Genomic DNA, 21625 nt, shown 5'->3' with positions numbered 1-21625 from the left:
CTTGCACTTGCTGATCGTATGTTCACATGGTTTATGGGTCAGTCGTGTAGCCGCATCGATAGAGTTCTGGTTAGTTTGGAGTGGTTGGAAGAATTTTCTGAAATAAGGCTTAGAGGAGGTCTGAGAGGTTTATTGGACCACTGTCCATTGATTGTGGATATCACAAGATTAGGCGGGGGCCGAGACCTTTTTCGGAGTCTGGATGCTTGGTTTACTCATGAGGGTTTCTTGAAGATGGTGAAGGAGGAGTAGAAAAATTTGGGCGACGTACAATTCATTGACAAGCTGAAGGTTTTGACGGTCCTGCTGGGTAAATGACATAAGGAGAATTTTAGGAACATGGATATGAAAATTATGAAGTTTGAAGAAGAGATAAAGAAAGTAGATGATATGGTTAGTAATATGGTTGTTGATAGAACTGTGGAAGCAAGAAGGAGGGATCTGGTGAGCTCTTGTAAGAAATGGTATATCAGAAAAGAGTTATATTGGAAGCAGATATTGCGATCCAAGCATGCCAAGGAGATGGATAAGAACATCCGCTATTTTCACAATCTAGCCTCAGCTCGACGGAGAAACAATCAGATTGAGTCCTTACTGATTCATGGGAGGATAGTGAGAAATCAAGCAAGGAATAAGGTTGCTATAAAAAACTTTTATAAGAATTTATATCATCAGGAGACCTCGCCGGTGATAGGGTTCTGTGATGGGGTGGTTAACCGGATAACTGAGGAGGAGGCAGCAGAGTTGGAATGGATGCCATCTAATGAGAAAATTAAGGATGCAGTTTATGATTGTGAGTCAACTAAGGCACCAGGCAGTGATGGGTATAATAAGAATTTCATTAAGAAGTGTTGGGAGGATGTTGGTGGGGAGTTCACTGCAGCTGTGATGGGATTCTTTCAGTCAGCTGTTTTACCTAGGGATGCGAATGTTACTTGGGTGACTTTGGCACCAAGTTTGTCGGATCTAAAGAAATCAAGGACCTTAGGCCAATTAGTATGGTGGGTTGTGTTTATAAGGTTATATCAAAGATCCTGGTTCAGAGGATACGAAAGATAATGCCAAGGTTAGTAGGAGAAACACAAAGTGCTTTTGTGTAGGGTAGGAAGATACATGATGGGGATTTGATTGCATGTGAAACTGTACAGTGGCTGAAGCTGAGGAAAAAGAACTTGACAATTATTAAACCAGACTTCCAAAAGGCTTATGATCGAGCCAAGTGGAGTTTTGTGGATATTGTTTTTCCAAAGATGGGGTTTGGCCGTAGATGGAAGGAGTAGATAAAGGAGTGTGTGTGTTCTGTGTCTATGTCAGTTCTAATAAATGGCTCTCCCTCTAAGCCCTTCAAAATGGAAATGGGTATACGATAAGAGGATCCTCTTTTTCCCTTTCTATTTGTGCTTGTTGTGGATGTTCTACATAGGATGATTAGAGAGGCGGTATGAATTGGACGCATTACTCCGTTATTGGTTGGAAGGGATAACATTGAGTTGTCACATTTGCAGTTTGCGGATGATACTATACTTTTTTGTCCTTCTGAAGAAGAGACGATCAGAAACTATGAGCGGTTACTGCGTTGCTTTGAGATGATGTCAGGGCTGAGTATTAATTTTGACAAGTCCAGCTTGATCCCAGTTAATTGTGAGCATAGTTGGGCACGACAAATGTGTTGATTGTTGGGTGGTAAAGAGGTATATTTACCTGTCAAATATCTTGGCATTTCTCTGGGGGCAAATCCGAGGCTGGTCAAGACATGGAAACCAATGATTAACAAGGTAGAGGAAAAGTTAAGTATGTGAAAAGCAAAGTCTCTTAATAAAGCGGATAAGTTGGTTCTCATTAAATCTATTCTTAATAGCCTGCCTATTTACTATCTCAGCTTGTACAAAATGGCGAAGGCAGTAGGAGAAAAAAATAATATCCTTATAGAGATGCTTTTTGTGGAGTAAGGAGGATGGGAGGGACATGATGCCTCTAGTAAAATGGAAAGTTGTACAGGCCCCCAAAAAGACAGGAGGTTTGGGAGTTGGTGATGTGGTAATTCGGAATACAACGCTCATGTTCAAGTGGTGGTGGAGATTTTCGAAAAAGGATTGTCCACTTTAGAAGAAAATTGTATGTTCCTGTAATAACATTAATCCGTCTGAGATGATTTGTGATCAGCTTGTACCTACAAGAGGGGGTCCTTAGAAGGATATTTGTCAACTACAAATCAGGGAAACACAAGTGAGAGAGAAGATTATCAGAGGCTTGGCTATGGAACTAGGGGATGACAGGATAATCCGCTTCTGGGAGGATAGCTGGTTACCTTGTGGTGCCCTGAAAGTTTCTTTTCCAAGACTTTTCTCGGTCTCAAATCTTCAAGGATCTGTCATAGGAGATTGTAGGTTCTGAGATGGGTTAGAATGGATTTGGAATTGCCAGTGGCGATGAGAGTTATTTCAATGGGAGCTGGAACTAGTAAACTAGTTTCATGCAGTTTTGCAATCAGTGAAACTAACGACTGAGAGAGAAGACAGAGTGGTCTAGAAATTTGATAAAAAAAAGTGTTTATTCTAATAATTCCTTTGTGCAGGTATTGCACGCAGAGGTACTTTTGGCAGATATCACAAGCTATAGCTTCACTAGTACTATTTGAAGAGGATTCGTCCCACCGAAGATTGAGTTGTTTACTTGGTTTGCACTGGTTGGTAGGGTGAATACAAGGAAAAGACTGTGTAGATTAGGTGTTATTGGCCAGAATGATAACATGTGTGTTTTATGTCATAAGTCTGTTGAAACTACTTTTCACTTGTTCATTGGTTGTGAGCTCACTTGGCAAGTGTGGTGTGCTTGGTTGTTCTCTCTTGGAAGAATATGGACTATTTCAGGTACGCTCAAGCAACACTATGAAAGTTGGACGGATATATCAATGAGAAAGATGGAATGAAAGCAGTGGTTGGTTGGCTTTTCTGCTGTCATCTGGACAATTTGGCCAGAAAAAAATTATAGAATCTTCAAAAATCAAGGTTCAAGTGTGGTGGACATTATTAACATGGCCAGAAAAAAATTATAGAATCTTCAAAAATCAAGGTTCAAGTGTGGTGGACATTATTAACAAATCCTTTACAAGTTAAGATGAGTGGATTGACGGTGAATCCTGTGGTTGTTGATGGCAATGCCAAAGATGGCTAGGGGTTGTTATTTTTAACGTTATGAGTTTTTTTTTTCTTTTCTTTTGCTCCACCTTGTTATGTTGAGTTTTTTTTACTTTAAAAAAATTGAAATTGAAATACTAGACAAGTTTTTTTAGGTATTCTAGACAAAAGTTATTTGATAAAATGTGAGTTAAGTCTTAAAGTGGTTTCTAAAATTATACTCGAGACTCAAAGTAGTTCCTAAAGTTAATAATTACCCATTTTTATACATGAAGTTGTATTTCGGGACTCAGAGTCATCCTTCTGGCATATTCCGTCCATCTGACACCACCGAAAAATTCATGTGGATTAGTAAATTTTTTTGGTACAATTTGGTCTCTAAAGCAAAATTAAAAATTCTAATCCCAAATTTAAAGACCACTCTCTGCAGTACTTTCTCTCTTCTTTTATCTTCTCTTTTTTTCTCTTCTCTTCTCTTCTCTTCTCCATCTTCAAATAGATTAGTATTTGATATTGTTTTTCTAGTTCCAAAATATGTAAGCACAGTCATGTCAACAGAAAATACTTAAAAATACTTGAAAATGTTAATAGAAAATAAAAGAATGTTGTCCTCATTGCAGGTCTTCAATGGAAGAGACACTACAATTATTTAACGAAGATAGCTAAATTTTTTTTAGTTGAATAATTATCAATTGAGAGCTTTTGAGAATGAGAAATCATAAATATACACTTTTTGTATATGTATTTTAGTAACAATAGATTTTTTTCCACTATTTTAATTGGGAAATGAATTTGAGCAATCATGTATGAAAATTCTGTATACTTTTAACATACCAACTTTGAGGTGATTAATAGTCTATCTTAATTTTGACATTGCTTGGCAGTTTCCATTCTAATTTTTAGGTACACACTTTAGTGACTGTGACTTATAAATGAAGGACATTATAAAAGGCATTTAAATTCTTCATTTTTGTAGAAAGTCTTGAATTCCATTAAACCAGCTTGTTAGTTTATACATTAACTTCAAAACAGAGTGTCTTTTACCTTCAACACCACCTTGATCACTAATCAAAAATCAAATATCTTCAGTGATTAAAGTGAACTATTGGGACAATATTCTAAAATTGGGATAGCAAGTAGCAATCATGGTGATCTCGTCAAGGAGCTCAAAATTATATAACAATTATGATAGAGATCAAATTCTTTTGTTTTTAATTTATTACTTTGTCCAAGTGAACATAGATGAAGCACTAAAGATGAATGAACTGCATCCATATTTTTTTTAAGTCTTTTCATCTACTATGATCCTTCTTATCTGTTCACATTTCTCCCATTTTTCAAAAACTGCATAGGTATTGAACAGAGCATATTGAGATAATCAGAACTTGAAACAGTGCTTGCACTGATTAACTTCATTACTTATTCTGTCATTTGCACGTCTAAATAAATCCGGCATGCACCAAGCAATGTCCCTAAAACAGTTTCATTTGATTTTATTGGCATTCTCTTTATCAAGTCATAAGTCTTCTTTAATCTCGCTACTCTTCCTAATAGGTCAAACATACATTCATAATGTCTTATTCCTATTTCAATTTCATATCTTTCCATTTTAGCTGCTACTTCCAAAGTCTCATTTATCAAAACACCATAAGCACAAGCAGAGAGCACAATGAAACAGGTGATTGAATCAGACTTTATATTTGATTTCTCCAATCTGCCAAAATCCTTCACCCTTCATTTCCTCAAAAAGTTGCCGTGTTTTTTTTTTTACGAAATTTGTTTTGGACATCCCTAACATTCATTGAATTTCAAATCTCCACCTTGCGTTCACCCCAGCCTCCTCGACAGTGTCTTTCTTGTAATAACCACAAATCATAGATGACCAATGATAAGAGAACTTATCGTATAGTTTGGATCAATCAAATCAAGAATCAATTCGTTGGTAGCATAGTCCAAACCAACAATGAATTCTCTTAATCAAATGTTTACAAATTCTAATTAATTGAGATTATTTAAACCTCGGGTCGTTCTCCCTATGAGTTGCAATGAAATGTGCATTTATTGGCTATGAGAGAGCATGGGAAATTGGGAAAGCAAGAGAAGCAAGAAATGTAAATAGCAAGAAAGTAAATGATCATGAAAGGAATTAAAAAAAAGCAAGTAAAGGCAATGAAAATGGAAATTAAATGATAAAAAGGACTCTTGGTGATAATTGGGGAATTAAGGATTCTTATCCTAATTATGGACCACAAACATGACAATTGTGTGAAATTAATCCCAATTAGTCAATCCTACTTGAGAATTAGTCAAAAGGGGCATAATTGATTCCAATCCCTAAGTCCTAAGTCAACACTAGTGGGTCACTTAGAGTCAAGGAAAACCAAACCAATTAACAATCCTCACACAATGCGGAATGAACATCCACAATTCAATTCCACCCAAACACCCAATTTCTCAACTAAGAGTGTGAAAACTAAACATGCAAGGAATTAAAAGTCAAAGCAATTAAAGCAAGGAAAGGAAAATTAAAATGCAAGAAACCTCTTGGCAAGTAATTGAGAGCTAAGATTACCTATCTTAGGCATTGACCACAAACACATGATGATTATGAAGAGTTAATCCTACTTAGTCAACCCTAACATCGAGGATAAGTCAAGTAGGCATAATTGATTTTAATCCATAAGTCCTATGTCAACACTAAGGGTCACATAGAGTCAATGGAGACCAAATCAACTAACTACTCTAATGCATCAAACAAGAATGGACATCAATGGCTCAAGGGTCACCAAAGTCATCAATTTCAAGTCAATAGTGGAAAAAAACTAAGTAAAAACTAAGCCAAGCATTTTATCAAACACTTGGTGTGCATGAAAATAAAATGACATTAAATTGTATTAAAAATAAATTCTAACTACCAAATACAAGAAAATGATAATAACAACTAAAGAAAGCAATAATCAACATGAAAACATAAATTTGCATTAATTGGAATTAAAATGACAAGAGTATCCATAAACATAAAAGTGACAAAATAAAGGAAATAACAAGAGAAGTGAAAAAGAACAAAGATGCAATAACAATAAATAACAAGAAAAAGTAAATGAAAACAATAATTAAAAGTAGAAATTATAAGAAATTAAACTAAAGAACCCTAATTTCAGAGAGAGGGGGGGAGCTTCTCTCTTAAAAACTAAGAAAACATATAAAAGCTAAACCTAATTGCCCCCACTTCATTCCTCTTCACTTTGGCCTCAAATAACTTCAGAAAATGAGTTAGACTGGGTTTTGGAGGTCCAAAAATCGCCCGCAGCAATTTGTAATTAATGACTCACATGCATGCAGTCGTGCGTACGCACAAAATTCCAATCGTGCGTACGCACGTCCTTGCACGAAGTCACCGTTGTGCGTACGCACCCTTGTAGCAGCTTCCAAACTCCATTTTCTTCATAATTTCTCCCCTTTTAGATGCTCTTTCTTCACTTCTTCAACCCAAACTTGTCTTGAATACCTAAAATCATTTAACAAATACATCAAGGCACCAAATGGGATTAAAGTGAATAAAAATTGACTAAATTAAGCACAAAAGAGCATGTTTTCACTTTTAAGCACATTTTAGGAAGAAATCTCAAAAGCATACTATTTAGATGAATAAATGTAGGTTTATACAATGAAATCCACTCAAATCAATCCAAAATATATCGTCAAATATGGATTCATCAACCACACAAAGCAGTTTCTCATTGGCATCTGTTCAAAGATCTCCCTGACAACTTCCATATCGCTATTCCTAATATACCCATCAACCATCACAGTCCATGTCACGACGATCTTCACCTCGTCTGGAACCTTATTGAACAACCTCCTAGCGAAGAAAAGAAAACAGAAGAGAAGAGAATAGAGGAGGTACTGCAGAGAGTGATTTTTAAATTTGGGAATTAGGATTTTTAATTTTGATTTAAGGACCAAATTGCACTAAAAAAGTTTACTAATTTATATCAGTTAGCAATTCCGTGTCTAGCGAGTTACAAAGGAGTTCAGATCAGCTTTCCGATGGTACTAAATGAATGGAATGTGCCTAAAGGACGACTCTTGGTTTTGGATTGCAATTTCAAAGACAAAAATAGATAATTATTAATTTTAGGGATTATTTAAAATTTTGAATATAATTACAAAGACCATTTTAAGGTTTAACTATTACATGGATAATTATAAAAAAAAGAAAAAAGAAAAGATGGCATTGTTTTGCTACACAATTATTGTATTTATCGTATTCACTGCAAAATTACGTTTAGGGGTGGCAACGGGGCGGGTTTTTGCTCTACCCGACCCCGCCCCGCCCTACAAAAAACCCGCATCAAACCCGCCCCGTCCTACCCGCGGGTTGTAAAATGTTAAACCCTAACCCGCCCCTATAATTATTAAATCAAACAAATAAAATTAAATTTTAAAAATTATATAACCACCATTTACATACATAATATAAATTAAAGTAAAAATTTATATATGATATAATATTATTAATCATTTTACTAATTATTTTATATATGTTACATATATTATATATTAAAAATATATATATTTACATATATATTATATATACCGGGGCGGGTTCAACCTAAACCCGACCCCGCCCCGCCCCGCCCAAGAACCCGCCCCGTTAAAACTCGCCCCGGTGCGGGGGCGGGTAATTACCCGCCCCGAGCGGGTAGGAGCGGGGTGGGTACCTGCGGGTTCGGGTAGTGTTGCCACCCCTAATTACGTTACTGATGATGTTGATTGGCGATAAATGCTGCAAGGAGATAGATTAGAGGGTTATCTTCAAACAGACTTATGAAATATCATGCTTAAATTAACCTGTTTTTTAAAAAATTCAGCAATTCAATTTGATTTCAAAAAAAAAAAGATTAATACAAATTATGTTAATTTTGTCACACACTCACATGTCATTAATAAATATAGACATATAAATTTAATTGATTATATGTCATTTTTCAATTTATTATGTAATATTTAACAGTGATACACAAACAAAATTATACAAAATAATAATTTAATTTAGTGGTATGCTTTAGAAACTAAATTATTGAAGCATTTAATTATTTGAAGACTAAATTGATTCATATTTAATTTTTGAGAGAATAATTTGATCATTTCAACATTAATTATTAATTATTTTATATTAGACCATAGTTTTTTCCTTATTTATTATTTATTTATTTGTCCCAGTTAGACTTAGACGATAGCTTTTCTTTGACTATCTTATGATTGCAAAATTTTATATCAACAGAAGAATGAAAATTTATCAGAGAAAAAAAAAAGTGTGATCCAAAAATTTGGAGACACGTTGAGTGCTTCCCGTTAGCGACTTAGCAAGTGGACAACAATAATCCTCCAACTTTGGAGGAGAAGCCATAAACAGTTCATGATATTTTGTATTTCCTTACCCATCATTTTTTCAATTTCATACAAAATCACATCAAATTATTATTTTATCTAAAGTCTTTCACATAAATTGAACTCATTTTTCCTAAGATTACGTATATAATATTATATTTGAAAAAAAATAATTCTAAAAACAATTGAACCAATCAATAAAAAATAGAACATATTTCATAAAATTATATATATTGTGTAATTCTCGTTAAAATGATTTTATAAATTTGTTGTGTGTTTTTCTTTTTTTTGAGAAATATTTTTTTCCCTCTTCAAAAAAAAAAAAAAAAAGAATGTGTGCAAATGAGAGAAAAAGAAAAATCAAAATGAATAAGAGAGTAAGCTAATAAAGCCTATGCAAATTTCAAAATTCACATTCACAGTAAATATATATATACGAATGAATGCTTTGATGAAAGGTTGCAGTGCTATGCTATTCATTTGCTTGTAAACAATCTTTTCTCCCGCGATTTAAGGTGGTTTTTGGTTTTCACTCTCTCTTTCTCTCTGCTTTTCGCTTCCATTTCGATCTATCCAACCTCCTCGCTGTTCCCGATTCTAGGGTTTTCCCCGTTCCTGATTCGATTTGGGAACCCGAGCCGCTAGGGTTTCTGCGCCCTGCCAGATCCGATTCTTTCTTCTTCCTCCTCTGAGAATTCAAGATGTTTTGGCGCATGGCTGGCTTGTCTACTGCGTCTCCTGTGAGTTCCGTACTCGCTCATTTCATATACTTCTTCGATTTTTGTGCGTTGTTCTGCAAGCTGCTTTAGTGCACTGATTTGTTGGTTGTTTTAATTTATGTGGTGTTTTGCTCTGATTTGATTTTCCGTTTGGTTCTATGGAAAATGTGGCCGTACGGAGGGTTCTTGCAATTAATTTACTATGCGATTGATTTGATTTAGTTTTTGGATGATTGATTGTGGAATCTGATGCTGTTGCTATTGTGAGAATCAGAGTGATCGGAGCTTTGCCATGATTGGTCGATGTGAATTTTTCTTTCTGGTGGTGAAATTTGCGCAGTGTTACATGAAATGATGTTTTTGAAATTTGATATACTATTCCATAATCTTGGATGTTTTGTTTGGTGCATGAAGATCCCTGCCTGGATAGTACGGCGATGGATTTCTTGTACGTCTTACTGTTTGTTGTTACTGTCACATGAATTTTAGGTTCTCTTGGGGGAATTCTTTGTAGATATTATACTAAACCAACGATACTGAGAGGTGGTTGTTGGCTTAAATTTGCTTTGAATGAATTCAGAGATGTTTTGAGTTCGTAAGATCAGTGTAACAGTAGTAGTATATACAAAATCTGCTGCATTGTAATTTATGAAAAGGTTTATTTTCACAACTAACAACGACGCAATTCATCCCAAATAACATCTTTTTTTCTCAAAGGTGTAGGAAAGCTTGCAACCTTACAGTCTAGAGTTAAAATTTGGATTGCATTTATTCCTTATTTCTTTGGGAGTCTGAAATCGATTTAACTTCAATTTGTTAGTGATTTTATTATTTGTTATGTGTATTGTATTATATTGCAGGTGGAGACCATTTTGGATAGGGACAATTTCACTTTGGAAGAACTACTTGATGAAGATGAAATTATACAAGAATGCAAAGCTCTTAATAGTCGCCTTATAAATTTGTAATACTCTTATTTCTGTTAGGATGAATTTCTTATTAGAATTTTTTTGGCTTTGTTTTAGTCGTTTTATCTGCTTTTCTTTTGACGAAACTGGTCTCTATGTAGTGAACTATAATATTATTCATTAGACAGCTTAAGATCTCAGCTTATGAATAATTACTTTTGTCTTGTGAATACTGCTTATGGGTGGGAATGGTATGACAAGAGACTTGCTTGAAATAATTAAAGCCGTTCATATTAACATGATTATTTATTAACATATTTTCATTGTGATCTGTCGCTTGGTGACATAATTTAGATGAAAGGTTGCCATGATGACAATAGTAAAACACCATAGATTATTGGTAATTATGGGTCTACAATGAAATAATTGAAAACCAAAGACTAAAATATACACAGTGAAAAGATAAATTGAATAACTCCGTTAACCTTGTTATTAGTTGACTTTCTTAATTCATACTGCAGTTTCAGTTATTTATTGTTCCTGCTTTGATTAATTTTCGTAGGATGATGTTAATGAAGTATCTTAGTGTAATTTTTTTTGGTAAGAATATTTTATGGATGCTTAGGTGGATTCTTCATCCCCCCTTCCCCAATCCACAACACCACATTTTGAAACAGCCACTTAGGAAAAGACACAGATTTTGTCTAGTAAACTCCTTAATGTCGTCTCTTGCTGCCTATGATTTTAACTCCGTATACTTAAACTTTTGATATTGGTTGTGTAATTGTGTTCTAGATAAATTAGTCCCTTATTGATACTATACTATGTGATTGGCCAATTGTTACAGTGAAACAACAAAGTCCCATTTCAAATTATGTCCTATTTCAGTATGGATGAAATGACATCATTATGTCCTATTTCAAATTATTTTTATTGAAAACACTTTTAAACTTGGTCATTCTTGATGGTTTTGGCTATCCCACCCCCACCCCAAGACAGTTAGGTTACCCTCTATCTGATTGGTGCAGTACTGTTGTTTTTCTTTTTTCATTTAATGGTTTTATGTTGTCTACTGCTGTACTGCAGTTTGTCTGGAAAAGCACAGGTTGAACAATTGATACGTTACATTGTTGAAGAAGCTGCTGAGGATGCTGAAAAGAAGCGAACTTTCAAGTAGGTTGCTTGGATTGGATATTGCTTTAAGTTCCTGTTTGGTAGATTTTTGTAATGATACATGTTTTTCCTATTATTCTGTAACAGGTTCCCTTTTATTGCTTGTGAGGTATTCACCTGCGAAGTTGATGCTATACTCACAACTCTTGTAGAGGATGAGGAAGTAAGACATTATATCTAAATGATTTTTTCTCACTATTTTTGAGAAGATCTGATTCATTTTTTTTGGGCAGTTGATGAGTAAGTTGTTCTCCTTTTTGGAGCCAGATCACTCTCATGGCAATTTACTTGCTGGATATTTTTGCAAGGTACTGATTTAATGAGATTTGAATTTTACTGCATGCTTGGTCACTGTAAAAATTACTTTTGGTGTGGGAAGAGTTGAGCTTGACTAGAAGTAAAATTTCGCACAAAGGGTTATTCTGCTTTGTAACCTCAAACTTATTTGTGATTTCAAAACTAATGCTGGTTGAGTTGGTCTAAACTTGCTCTACAAAATTAGAAATTAGCAGTATGTTTCATAGTTGTAGAAATCTTGTGGTTTGTGATTTGTGTTGACTGGTGTGATACGATTTGCGACACAGACAATCCCAATTGGAGAGTGAATTGCTGCATGAATCATGTTCTAGGATTCAGGGTCCTCTTGAGTTTTTCTGGGTTGCATTAGAAAATTTGAGTTGGTGATGAAGACCTGACATGATCCAAAGCCGAAAAGACCCTGAAATTTTCACATTTTACCTTAAATAAACTAAGGACAGATGGGCAAAATTCCTATCATGACTTAGTATGTCCCTTGTGTGATGGTGCGGTGTGAGAAGAATAGAGCAAAGGATGAAGTTCTATAAAGGGGAAAAAATGCTAGAGCGAAGGAGGAGGATGGGATATAACATAATCTTATAATTCTTTGATATCCTGCCTGTGGTATATGGTTTAAAATTAGTACATTTAGTATTTTGCCGTGATATAACACAGAATTCTGGTATATTCCGCATATACATTATGTATATGATCTATGATATATATGCAGGTTTACTTTTCACTCCTTATTCTTTAATTTCTTCTAATTTTTTTTTGATTCAATGTCATTCTTGATTTACAATTTGAATAATTATTTGATAACTATGTTCTGTTTATTTTCCTTGTCGCTCATTTTAATTTATTATAATATCTTCTAAACAAATAATCTTGGGTGCATATTTATCAAGTTCTTATGTTGTTAGGTAGTTGTATGCCTGTTGTTACGGAAGACAGTTCCTTTTGTGCAATATGTTCAAGTAAGTCCACCCCTTCTTTTATTTATTTATTTATTCCACATAGAAACATCTCTGTATCACATTGAAGCATATAGTGGACGTGATTATTGCAGAACTAGACATTTTCTTTTCAATATTGCTAATTAATTGTTATGATAATTACAAGTTTTGCCTCTTTGTCCTCTCTTGAGGATTTATTATATGTACATCTAAATCTATACATCTATATCTATACCATATTTGAAGGAGCCTGACCAATTTTTGTGCCAAATTTCATCTATCTATTTCCTATGAAAAAACCACCATCACCCACTTCTTAGAAGCAACCAACGGTAACTATTCATTCTATTTTCTTCTTCCTACTTCACATCCCTTCCATGCTTGGAAGTAACAGTCGTTAAACTCTTAATCACTTCCTCAAAATGCAGCTTTCTTCCTCTATGCAAATTATTTATCTTCCTCCTTTTCATTGTACAGATACCTAAAAAAAAAAAAATCTAATAGTGTCCTTTTTAAGCCGCTAGTGTTGCATAATGAATTAATTGTAACTATTTGTCATTGTTTTGAAAGTTCAAAATGTTGAGGACTGAACTTTTCTGCATTTTGTGGTATATATTGCTGTGCTTCTGTGTAGTTGTAATTGCTAATATGTTGTCCTTATGGCTATCCAGGGTCACCAGGAAATTGTGAATAAACTAGTCGATTTGATTGGAATTACATCTGTTATGGAGGTTGGTTTATGGCACAAAATATATTTGAATTTTTTTAATGATATTACTTTTGCTAGTCACATGCATTATATTATTTGTCTTAAAAAGATATTTACTTCCATGGGTAACTAAGATTTCTATTCCCTTGTATTGTAGTGTGCAAGTAAATTGTTATGTTGGTAATAATTTTTCTTTTTTCTGTCCCTTAAAACCCAGGTTTTGATACGCTTGATTGGTGCTGATGAGCACATGTATGTAAATCATGTGGATGCAATGAAGTGGATTGAAGACACCGATGTGCTTGATATGATTGTTGACAAGTTCAGTTCTTCAGTAAGTAGTGTTGGTTTTCAAAATATCTATAAATATGGAAAACCCAGTTGTGGATATGCTACTATGCGGGAGTAGGATATTTTTTTTAATTAAAAATGTATATTGTTTGCAAGAAGATAATATACACCAAGATAAATGAAGAAAAACCATAAATGAATCAAGCACACTATTCTCAAGAATCTGATAAGAACTGGTAGAACCGCTCCACAAAAGCTAGCTATTGTGGTTAGAGAGCACAAGGCTATATAAATCCCTACTTCTGAAATGGGACTCAAGTTGCATATCTTGCATATGAATCCTAACATAATTTCACAGCCCTAGTGCCCCTACAGGATGGTTGTGCACTAAGCCAGGGGAGTTGTCCTAGTGGAAGATTATGATGTTGTTAGACACCACTCACATTGCCTCATTTCAGTTTAGAGTCATGGTGGAAGGCTTTGATATCAATTGATAAGAACCTTGGGAAGAATCACACAACAAAAACCTAGCATAGTGGGTTGCAGAGATCAAGGGCTTGTAAACCAGCAATTAACCTCCTATATTTTAAATGTGGGACTCAAGTCCCCATGCCTTGCAATTGGATCTTAACAATATCCAAGAAAGAAATAACCATATTTTACCTTCTGAGCAAACATCCTAGTAATCAAAAGGTCCCTGCAACATTTGACCTATTGCTGAGAAGCTTGAGTGAATGGTGTAATGATAATGCACGTAACCGTATTCTCTATTTCTCTTTATGAAATGAGGTTAGGGAATGATGTTAACAGTACATTCCTCTACTGTGGTTTTTACAGGATTCTCCTGAGGTGCATGCTAATGCAGCAGAAACCCTGTGTGCTATTACACGATGTGCTCCAGCAGGGCTTTGTTCCAAAATAAAAAGCCCGAGGTAGACCCCCAAGACAGCTTTTATAAACGAATGCTACCATATATTGATTTTTTTAGGGACTTGAGGTTGGTACATTAAGTGTTCTTTGTTTATTAATATCTTATATTATCTTCTATCTGCAGCTTCATAGGAAGATTATTCCGGCATGCTCTGGAGGACTCTCGGCCAAAATCTGTTCTTGTTAACTCTCTGTCCATATGTATATCTTTGCTAGATCCTAAGAAACTTACTATTGGAGGATTTAATGCATATAAAATGAATAATGGCTCTACGGTAACTGCAAATCCTGAAACCGTAGATGGCATGCTTGAGAACCTAGGTAAAATTTCTTCCCAGAAAGAACCTATTACTTCCATGTTTGATGTTAGAAAACTTTATTCTTTTTAGGATCATAAGAACAGATGAGGTCTAAAATAATGTTCTTTAATAGCTACCCCAGTGCCATTATTGCAGATGATGTTGACAGATGTCAGCCAACCTGCCTTCACCACTATGATGCTTGTTAGGGAGTTTTCGATAGGTCTAGTTTAGGATTGAAAACAGACCTGAACCATGGCTGCAATAAGGCTTTTGAAATGAGAGGAACTGAATGGCTGTGGTTTGAGTTCAGTCCTCTTTCCAGGGAACTCACCATGTTCTTATATTCCTGTTAACTGCCTAGATTAGACCCATCCAAATGAAGACTTTGTGTGTTGTTTATCTCTGACTTGGGCGGTATGGAATGCCATCTAAGCTCATTTGCTTTTGGCGCTATGGCTAATATTTGACAAGTGTTTTGTACTAAGTGGGTTCATTTCAATTAGTTAAGTTAGTTTTGGCATGTGTACTTGTCTTGTTTTCATGATTTATTTTGAAAGCTGCTGGAGAAAATAAATGCTCATCAGTCTCTTTTCTGTAGGTGATCTACTCAAGCTTTTGGATATTTCTTCTGCCGAAAGTCAGTTGCTAACCACCTTTGGCAAGTTACAACCACCTCTCGGAAAACATCGTTTGAAGGTATGTGGACAAAATGCATTGCTTTTTGAGATTTAGTCATTGGTGGTTGACCTTTGCTACTGCTATTTTAAACCCTGAACTATGGTTTTGAAGATGTTGAATGGTAATTTTAGCTTTGCTTTGATTTTAAATTATTAATAGAACACATCCTTTCAGATTGTAGAATTTCTATCGGTCTTGGTAACTGTTGGTAGTGAAGCTGCTGAAAAGAAATTGATTGATCTTGGAGCAGTACAAAGAATTATAGACTTGTTCTTTGAGTAAGTTTTAGTAATTCTGTTATTTGTGGGGGTAGAGTTATCCAATTTTATTGCTAATACACTGAATATTGTAGGTACCCATACAATAACTTTTTGCATCACCATGTTGAAAATATCATAATTTCATGCTTGGAGAGTAAGAATTCTTTTCTCGTGGAACATCTTCTCCGTGATTGTGATTTTGTTGGGCGAATTATTCAAGCAGAAAAACATAACACGTTGGAATCTGGTGCAAACAAGGTGCATCAGCATTTTTTCTATAGTTCATGTCTCCCTGAACAAATTTTTTGTTTAAATATGTTCATCTGTATATAGATGAATAACATTTTAATGATCCGATTTTTATTTGCAAATACCTTGCAGCCAACAACACATGCTGAAAACAAAGCACCACCTAGGATAGGAAGCATAGGACACTTAACTCGCATATCTAACAAACTTGTCCAGTTTGGCAATAACAACAGTGTGATTCAGGAACATTTGCAGGTCTGTTACTATGTCTGCAGCAATTATTGTGGTAGGATTTTATAGTGCTTAAACTTGTATGGCTATACTGTTTGATGTCTATTGTTCAACCAGCTTTTTTCAGTAAGTGAATGTCTGTTGTTTTAGCTTTTAATTGCATAGAATGAATGTTGACACTGTCTATCCTGAGCTCCCTTTCTCAAACTTTTCTGTATTCGCAGAGATACAGTGAATGGACAGATTGGTACATGAACATTCTATCAAAGCGGAATGCTGTGGAAAATGTCTATCAGTGGGCATGTGGGTATGTTCTATTTGTCTTAGCTCCATATTCTTTCTGACAAATGGTTGATCAGCATGTGCACTCTAAATGAGCTTTAAATTAAAATTTGCCCCCTCCTGGATGACTGCATGCTACTTACGATGGCAAAGATCCTATTGAGTGTTTTAGCTCCGTTGTGAATATTACTCTACCATCTGTTTGAAGTTTGTGGGATTGTAGTCATTCACTCATTTTTTATCCTGCTACAAAAAAGAATTACACAGTGTGCGCGTTGAAACCAAAAGAGCTTGACTGTGACTTTTTTTGTCGTTGAAAATAAATTCTTATAATTGTTGGGGTTATGACCTGTGGCGGCTTTTGTGTGGGTTCTCTTCTAACTCTTTAGTCTCCATCTTAGTGTGGGTCACAAAGTGCAGTTTTATGTATGTCTGTTGTCTTCTAACAACTATAAACAAATTGGTTGTTACAGGAGACCGACAGCGTTGCATGACAGGAATAGGGATAGTGATGAGGATGATTACCAGGATCGGGACTATGATGTTGCAGCCTTGGCAAATAACCTAAGTCAGGCCTTCCGTTATGGTATTTACAATAATGAAGACATTGAAGAGGTAAAGTCGCTTACATTAGTCCAAAGCTGAATGTGCTTTTCTTAGTGTCATTATTTATAGGCCTTTATTTTGAAACTAAACATGTATAATTTTTCATAAGAGCATTTCAAGGTTTATTTTATCAACTTAATAGTATTGGTTTTTGATCTGTTATTATTGTTGCCAGTTAAACAGTCTTATTAAAAATGGCTGGAAGTAAACTGAATACCTAAAATGATAAGTTGTGTGGAGTGTCAAAATATCAGGTGATTTAACTCAAATGCAACAGCTTTTTTCTGGGTCCAAGAAGGCCTAAAAGAGTAATTTATGAAATTGTCTGGTAGGTACAAGTGTACGAGAAAGTGAGTTGCAACAGTTTTTCCATTGTTATAATCAATTCCAAGCAGGGTGAAAAGCACATAGTTTTTCAGCTTTTTTGGAATTTGCATGTTATTCAGGTTCTTTAATTTAATGGAAATTGTGGTTCTTACTGAAAACTGCTAATAAACTCTTCTTAATTTCACCAGCTGCTACTTATTTTGTGAAATTGCTGATGAAAGTTTTCCAACAAATAGTCAGTTTGTGCTTTTTGCATGTTTTCCTCATGGACCGCTTACTGCTTTTGTAGTGGTTGATAGTTAATTTCTTCCAAAAGTTCAATGGCAATTATTATCCTGCTTTTTTTACTATTGTTTTGGTACCATTACTTATCAACATAATGTCTTCTATAGTTTTTAATTCTTGACCTAAATGTGTTTCAGGTTCATGGCTCGCTTGAACGAGATGATGAGGTATGCTTTTTATTTTCCTCAGTACTAGGACTTGTGGTGAACTGAATTTATAATTACCTTTTTGGAAGTTAATTACTTGGATGTTCTCACATGAACAATTTAAACCTAGATGGAAAAGGTAATGTCTTGTGCAAGATTTGTGCTACATTAGGGCATTAGTTAGGTTCACCATTCACCTCTCAAGTATGTTGTGCATACAATACAGGCATAGATGTTTGATCTTCCAGTCTCCATATATTGTTATATGAGCAGCTTTAGACTGCTTGTTTAATGCACCTAACCTTGGGAAACTTTTGATCTTATAGTGAGTGGGTTATTGGAATTTAAGCTTTGTTGTTTTTCTTGTGAATTTCTTGACTGAGTGCATTTTCTAGGTGTTATTTTATAATTTACTGTTTGCAGTCTTTGCTTGAATTGGCTATTTTGATATTAATAATTATAGATCAACCTAAGAAAGAAGGGAATATGAGGAAGTTGAAATCCAATTTGAGCTATTTTTGTTCGTTGATAGAGAATATATATGAACTGTATGACAATACAAAGAGACTATCTATACCAACTTGGTGTGAGTTTTCATCAATAATAGTGCCTCAATATCGAGAATACTTAATGTTTCTACATTTCTTTTGAATATCCATAGTTTATGCCTTTTCTACAAGCCCTTTGTATATTTTGTATTTTTTTTGTTGTGGCCTATGATAATGTCTCCAACCATTTGGGTTGGTAGAAGTAGTAGTAATTCGTGGATGTCTGTTTCCATGATCTTAGCTACAAGGTGTGTATTCTGGAATTCAATCCCAGCTCTGTATATCTTAAGTTTTCACCTGCACAAATCTCTGCAGTCACTGCACAATTTATTTTATCCTTTTCTTTTTTTAAATTGTGATTATCATGATTGTCTTTTTCACTTCTTATGTTTCTTTTTAGATTTGTTTCGTGACCATAATGAAGCTTCTGAAATTAATGATTATGTATAGCAGGATGTCTATTTTGATGATGAATCTGCAGAGGTGGTTATTTCTTCTTTACGGTTGGGAGAGGACCATGAAAGGTGAATGGCGTGCCTTTTTTTGTCATTATTATTTCAGTTTTCTAAGTGGAATGAACTATCATTTCTGTTATGTTAATTTTGCTTTCGTTTGTTTTTCTCAACATTTACCTTGGCACTTGCAGTGGGTCTCTCTTTACGAATTCCAACTGGTTTGCTTTCGAGGAGGATAGAGATCGGGCAGTCAATGAGCGCTCAACTGCCTCTCTTGCTTCTTCATCACCTAATGCTGAGGAGAGTGCCATCAATACCAGTAGAGATGATAATGTAACTGGGGGTGAAGATGAGGAGTTAGCAGACACTGCAACATCATCACCTGAAGCAATACAAAAATTAGAAAATGACGGAACTGAAAAACCAGTTGAGTGGGTTGAATGGAGGGAGTCTTCTGATGCTGGTGACCCTTCTGGTCTTCCCAATGGAGAACCTGAGATCAAATCAGGGACCATAGATCCTGACACAACTAAGCCATCATCTGACTCATCTGGTGATCCGCCTACAAAGGATGAACCAGTGGATACTAAACCATCAGAATCTCTTGATGAGAGACCAAGCACTGAAACCTGTGAACCAGTTCAAACACAAAGTGAAAATCTGGATTTACATGCTGCTACTTCTGTGGATCAGGAATTGGTTGATGGTCAGGACAAGAAGCAGGATACAGCAGATGACAAAAAAGTGATTGAAAGTACAAGTAGCTAATGTAAATTCCTGTGAATTGCTAGGGTGGCTAACTATGCAACATTTAACCAGGTGGGAAGATAAATTCTGGAGTTTGGCTGGCAAATAGGACACCGATGTGTGCTCTTTCAATTTTTAATAGGAAATATTGATTTGTTATCCCCACCTAGTTCTGAAGCTAGAGATTCACTGTGTAATGAGCTTTAGCTCATGCTGTTAGGTGCAACTGAATTCTTCACCTGTTCATATCAATTTTTAGCTCGTCCAGTTAGGGTGCTACTGAATTTTCACCTCTTTCATGAACTGTTCATATAAAGTACGTCTCGTCATTCCCAGTGTTTAGGTCTGGAAATGAGTTCCTTGCCTTGTCTTGTTCTTTCTCTTAATGTAACCTTATATGATTTTTTATAGGAAGGGAAGTCCCTTACTCAACTGGTTAACTCAAAGATCAGGTCGCGCGGATTGTTACTACCAGATAGCTTGATGAGTGCGAGTTGCACTTGTGCTCCAAGGGAACAAATGAAGAGATAGGGTATGTGTAGTTGAGCTCTCAATAAAGTTGTTAAAATTATACATTTATACTCTGGATTCTGAAACCTGTACTGGTTGGTTTCTTAAGCATATTGTATAAATTCCTTCCAAAACCTACTTGAATAGGCTGTTTAGTTGATGTGACGAGTTACACATAACTGCGATGCAAATGTGTGTAAGAGATGATAAAAATCAGGTATTATACATGATTTAGGTTCTAATCATTAACTTCGATCTCGTCACTCCGCTGGCATCATTAAACAACACGGAAGATCGGAAGATCGTCACTCCTATGGTTTTTCAACTTACTCCTCAGTCGGGTTGAAAAAGTGGAGCCGTTGTAAAACCTTGATTCTTACATGTTTATAGTGAAAATTGTTATTGTACATTCCACGTAATGCTGAAAATAGTTTTAATTTTTGATGCATGATTAATGTAAAATTTTATTCGGTCATCCAAATAATTTTTTTAAGTAGTAAGTTTGAAACTTACAGATAGGGTTGGCAATGGGTGGGATAGGGTAAGGTAGGATTTGAACTCTATTCTAATTCTACTCACGAATTATAAATTTTTTTAAAAATTTTACCCTATCTTACCCGACTCTATCCGTAGAAAAATAAAAAATTTTTAAACAAATATAAAATTTAACCATTTTAAATTTTATACATATTAATAAAGTAGAAAATAAAAAATTAAGTTCAAATTAAAATTAAAAACAATAAAATCTTAAAAAATCTAACATAAAATTACAAATAATATGATCATTAACTAATTTAGTGATTATTTCAAGTTTTTATAAGAGGAAGATTGAATGTTCAACACTCACTTTTTTTACTACATACATAATTTTTATATGTATATATTATATAAGAGGAGTGTTAGGAGGCCAATAAGTTTTGTATTTTGTAACTATTAATTGGCCATCAAGAGTGTTTTTAATGAAAATAGATTCTCTCCATTTTTTTTTTCATTGGATAGGATAAAGTGTGATCTTTCACCTTTAATTCTAGAAGTGGGGCCAAAAACAAATAAGACAGAGAACAATGAATGATAAGATTAAATACTGGATACTATCTAGTTTTCTTTTTCACTGGAGAGGATCTTCTCCCGTTTTTAATGGTATGAGATTACATCCAATGGTAGAAGATCATTCACTTTTCTTTTGATAGTCACAAAAATTGCTGGCCTCCTAAATTTTCTCATTATTATAATATATTAGGGGTGCGGGTAGGGTAGGGTAGGTATACTTTGAACCCGTACCCTATCCTACCCGTAAGTAAACCCGCACCGCACCCTACCCTACCCGCAGCAGGTCGGATAGACAATCCTACTAGAACGGATTAGATACCCGCTGATAAGATATAGATTTTCAGCCCTACTTGCAGAGCATGAAAATTAATTTCAAAAACAAAATCACCTGTAACAAGTAAATCCCCATAGTAGTCCTCGAGATTAATGCCGTGC

The 21625-nt window shown here is 35.0% G+C and overlaps 2 protein-coding genes across 12 annotated transcripts; both read left to right on the top strand.

The window, feature by feature from the left end:
- The first annotated feature begins 339 nt into the window (after window positions 1-339).
- Window positions 340-1280, top strand: LOC112794606 (uncharacterized). The gene is made up of 3 exons (XM_025836596.1): window positions 340-955; window positions 1020-1066; window positions 1149-1280. Exons 1-3 carry the CDS (start codon window positions 340-342, stop codon window positions 1278-1280), a joined length of 795 nt encoding a protein of 264 aa, XP_025692381.1.
- A 7139-nt stretch (window positions 1281-8419) lies between these two features.
- LOC112796159 (uncharacterized) lies at window positions 8420-20588 on the top strand. Of its 11 annotated transcripts, none has more exons than XR_011880913.1 (21): window positions 8792-9046; window positions 9133-9271; window positions 10111-10214; window positions 11245-11331; window positions 11419-11494; window positions 11565-11639; window positions 12552-12605; window positions 13256-13315; window positions 13511-13627; window positions 14422-14516; window positions 14639-14835; window positions 15415-15512; window positions 15669-15772; window positions 15847-16012; window positions 16136-16258; window positions 16459-16541; window positions 16990-17131; window positions 17872-17901; window positions 18882-18952; window positions 19075-19702; window positions 20042-20588. XR_011880913.1 is itself a non-coding variant. In XM_072235021.1 (20 exons), exons 2-20 carry the CDS (start codon window positions 9233-9235, stop codon window positions 19649-19651), a joined length of 2298 nt encoding a protein of 765 aa, XP_072091122.1. In that variant the 5' UTR covers window positions 8792-9046; window positions 9133-9232; the 3' UTR covers window positions 19652-20300. The 11 variants fall into 11 exon arrangements, 4 of the variants coding, with proteins under 4 accessions (XP_025694271.1, XP_072091122.1, XP_025694270.1 ...); XR_011880912.1 differs by having other exon boundaries at window positions 19075-19946; XR_011880911.1 differs by having other exon boundaries at window positions 18879-18952; window positions 19075-19946.
- Window positions 20589-21625: the final 1037 nt, after the last annotated feature.

This window comes from Arachis hypogaea, chromosome 4 (genome assembly GCF_003086295.3).
Source record: "Arachis hypogaea cultivar Tifrunner chromosome 4, arahy.Tifrunner.gnm2.J5K5, whole genome shotgun sequence".
Lineage (NCBI taxonomy): Eukaryota > Viridiplantae > Streptophyta > Magnoliopsida > Fabales > Fabaceae > Arachis > Arachis hypogaea.
This window is presented reverse-complemented; position numbering and strand designations above follow the sequence as displayed.

Coding starts and splice junctions, on each gene's coding strand:
- LOC112794606 (XM_025836596.1), top strand. CDS start 340: ATGGATATGAAAATTATGAAGTTTGAAGAAGAGATAAAGAAAGTAGAT. Junction 956..1,019: donor TTGGGTGACTTTGGCACCAA/GTTTGTCGGATC, acceptor TGTGTTTATAAG/GTTATATCAAAGATCCTGGT. Junction 1,067..1,148: donor ATACGAAAGATAATGCCAAG/GTTAGTAGGAGA, acceptor GAAACTGTACAG/TGGCTGAAGCTGAGGAAAAA.
- LOC112796159 (XM_025838485.3), top strand. CDS start 9,233: ATGTTTTGGCGCATGGCTGGCTTGTCTACTGCGTCTCCT. Junction 15,513..15,668: donor TCGGAAAACATCGTTTGAAG/GTATGTGGACAA, acceptor ACATCCTTTCAG/ATTGTAGAATTTCTATCGGT. Junction 15,773..15,846: donor ATTATAGACTTGTTCTTTGA/GTAAGTTTTAGT, acceptor TGAATATTGTAG/GTACCCATACAATAACTTTT.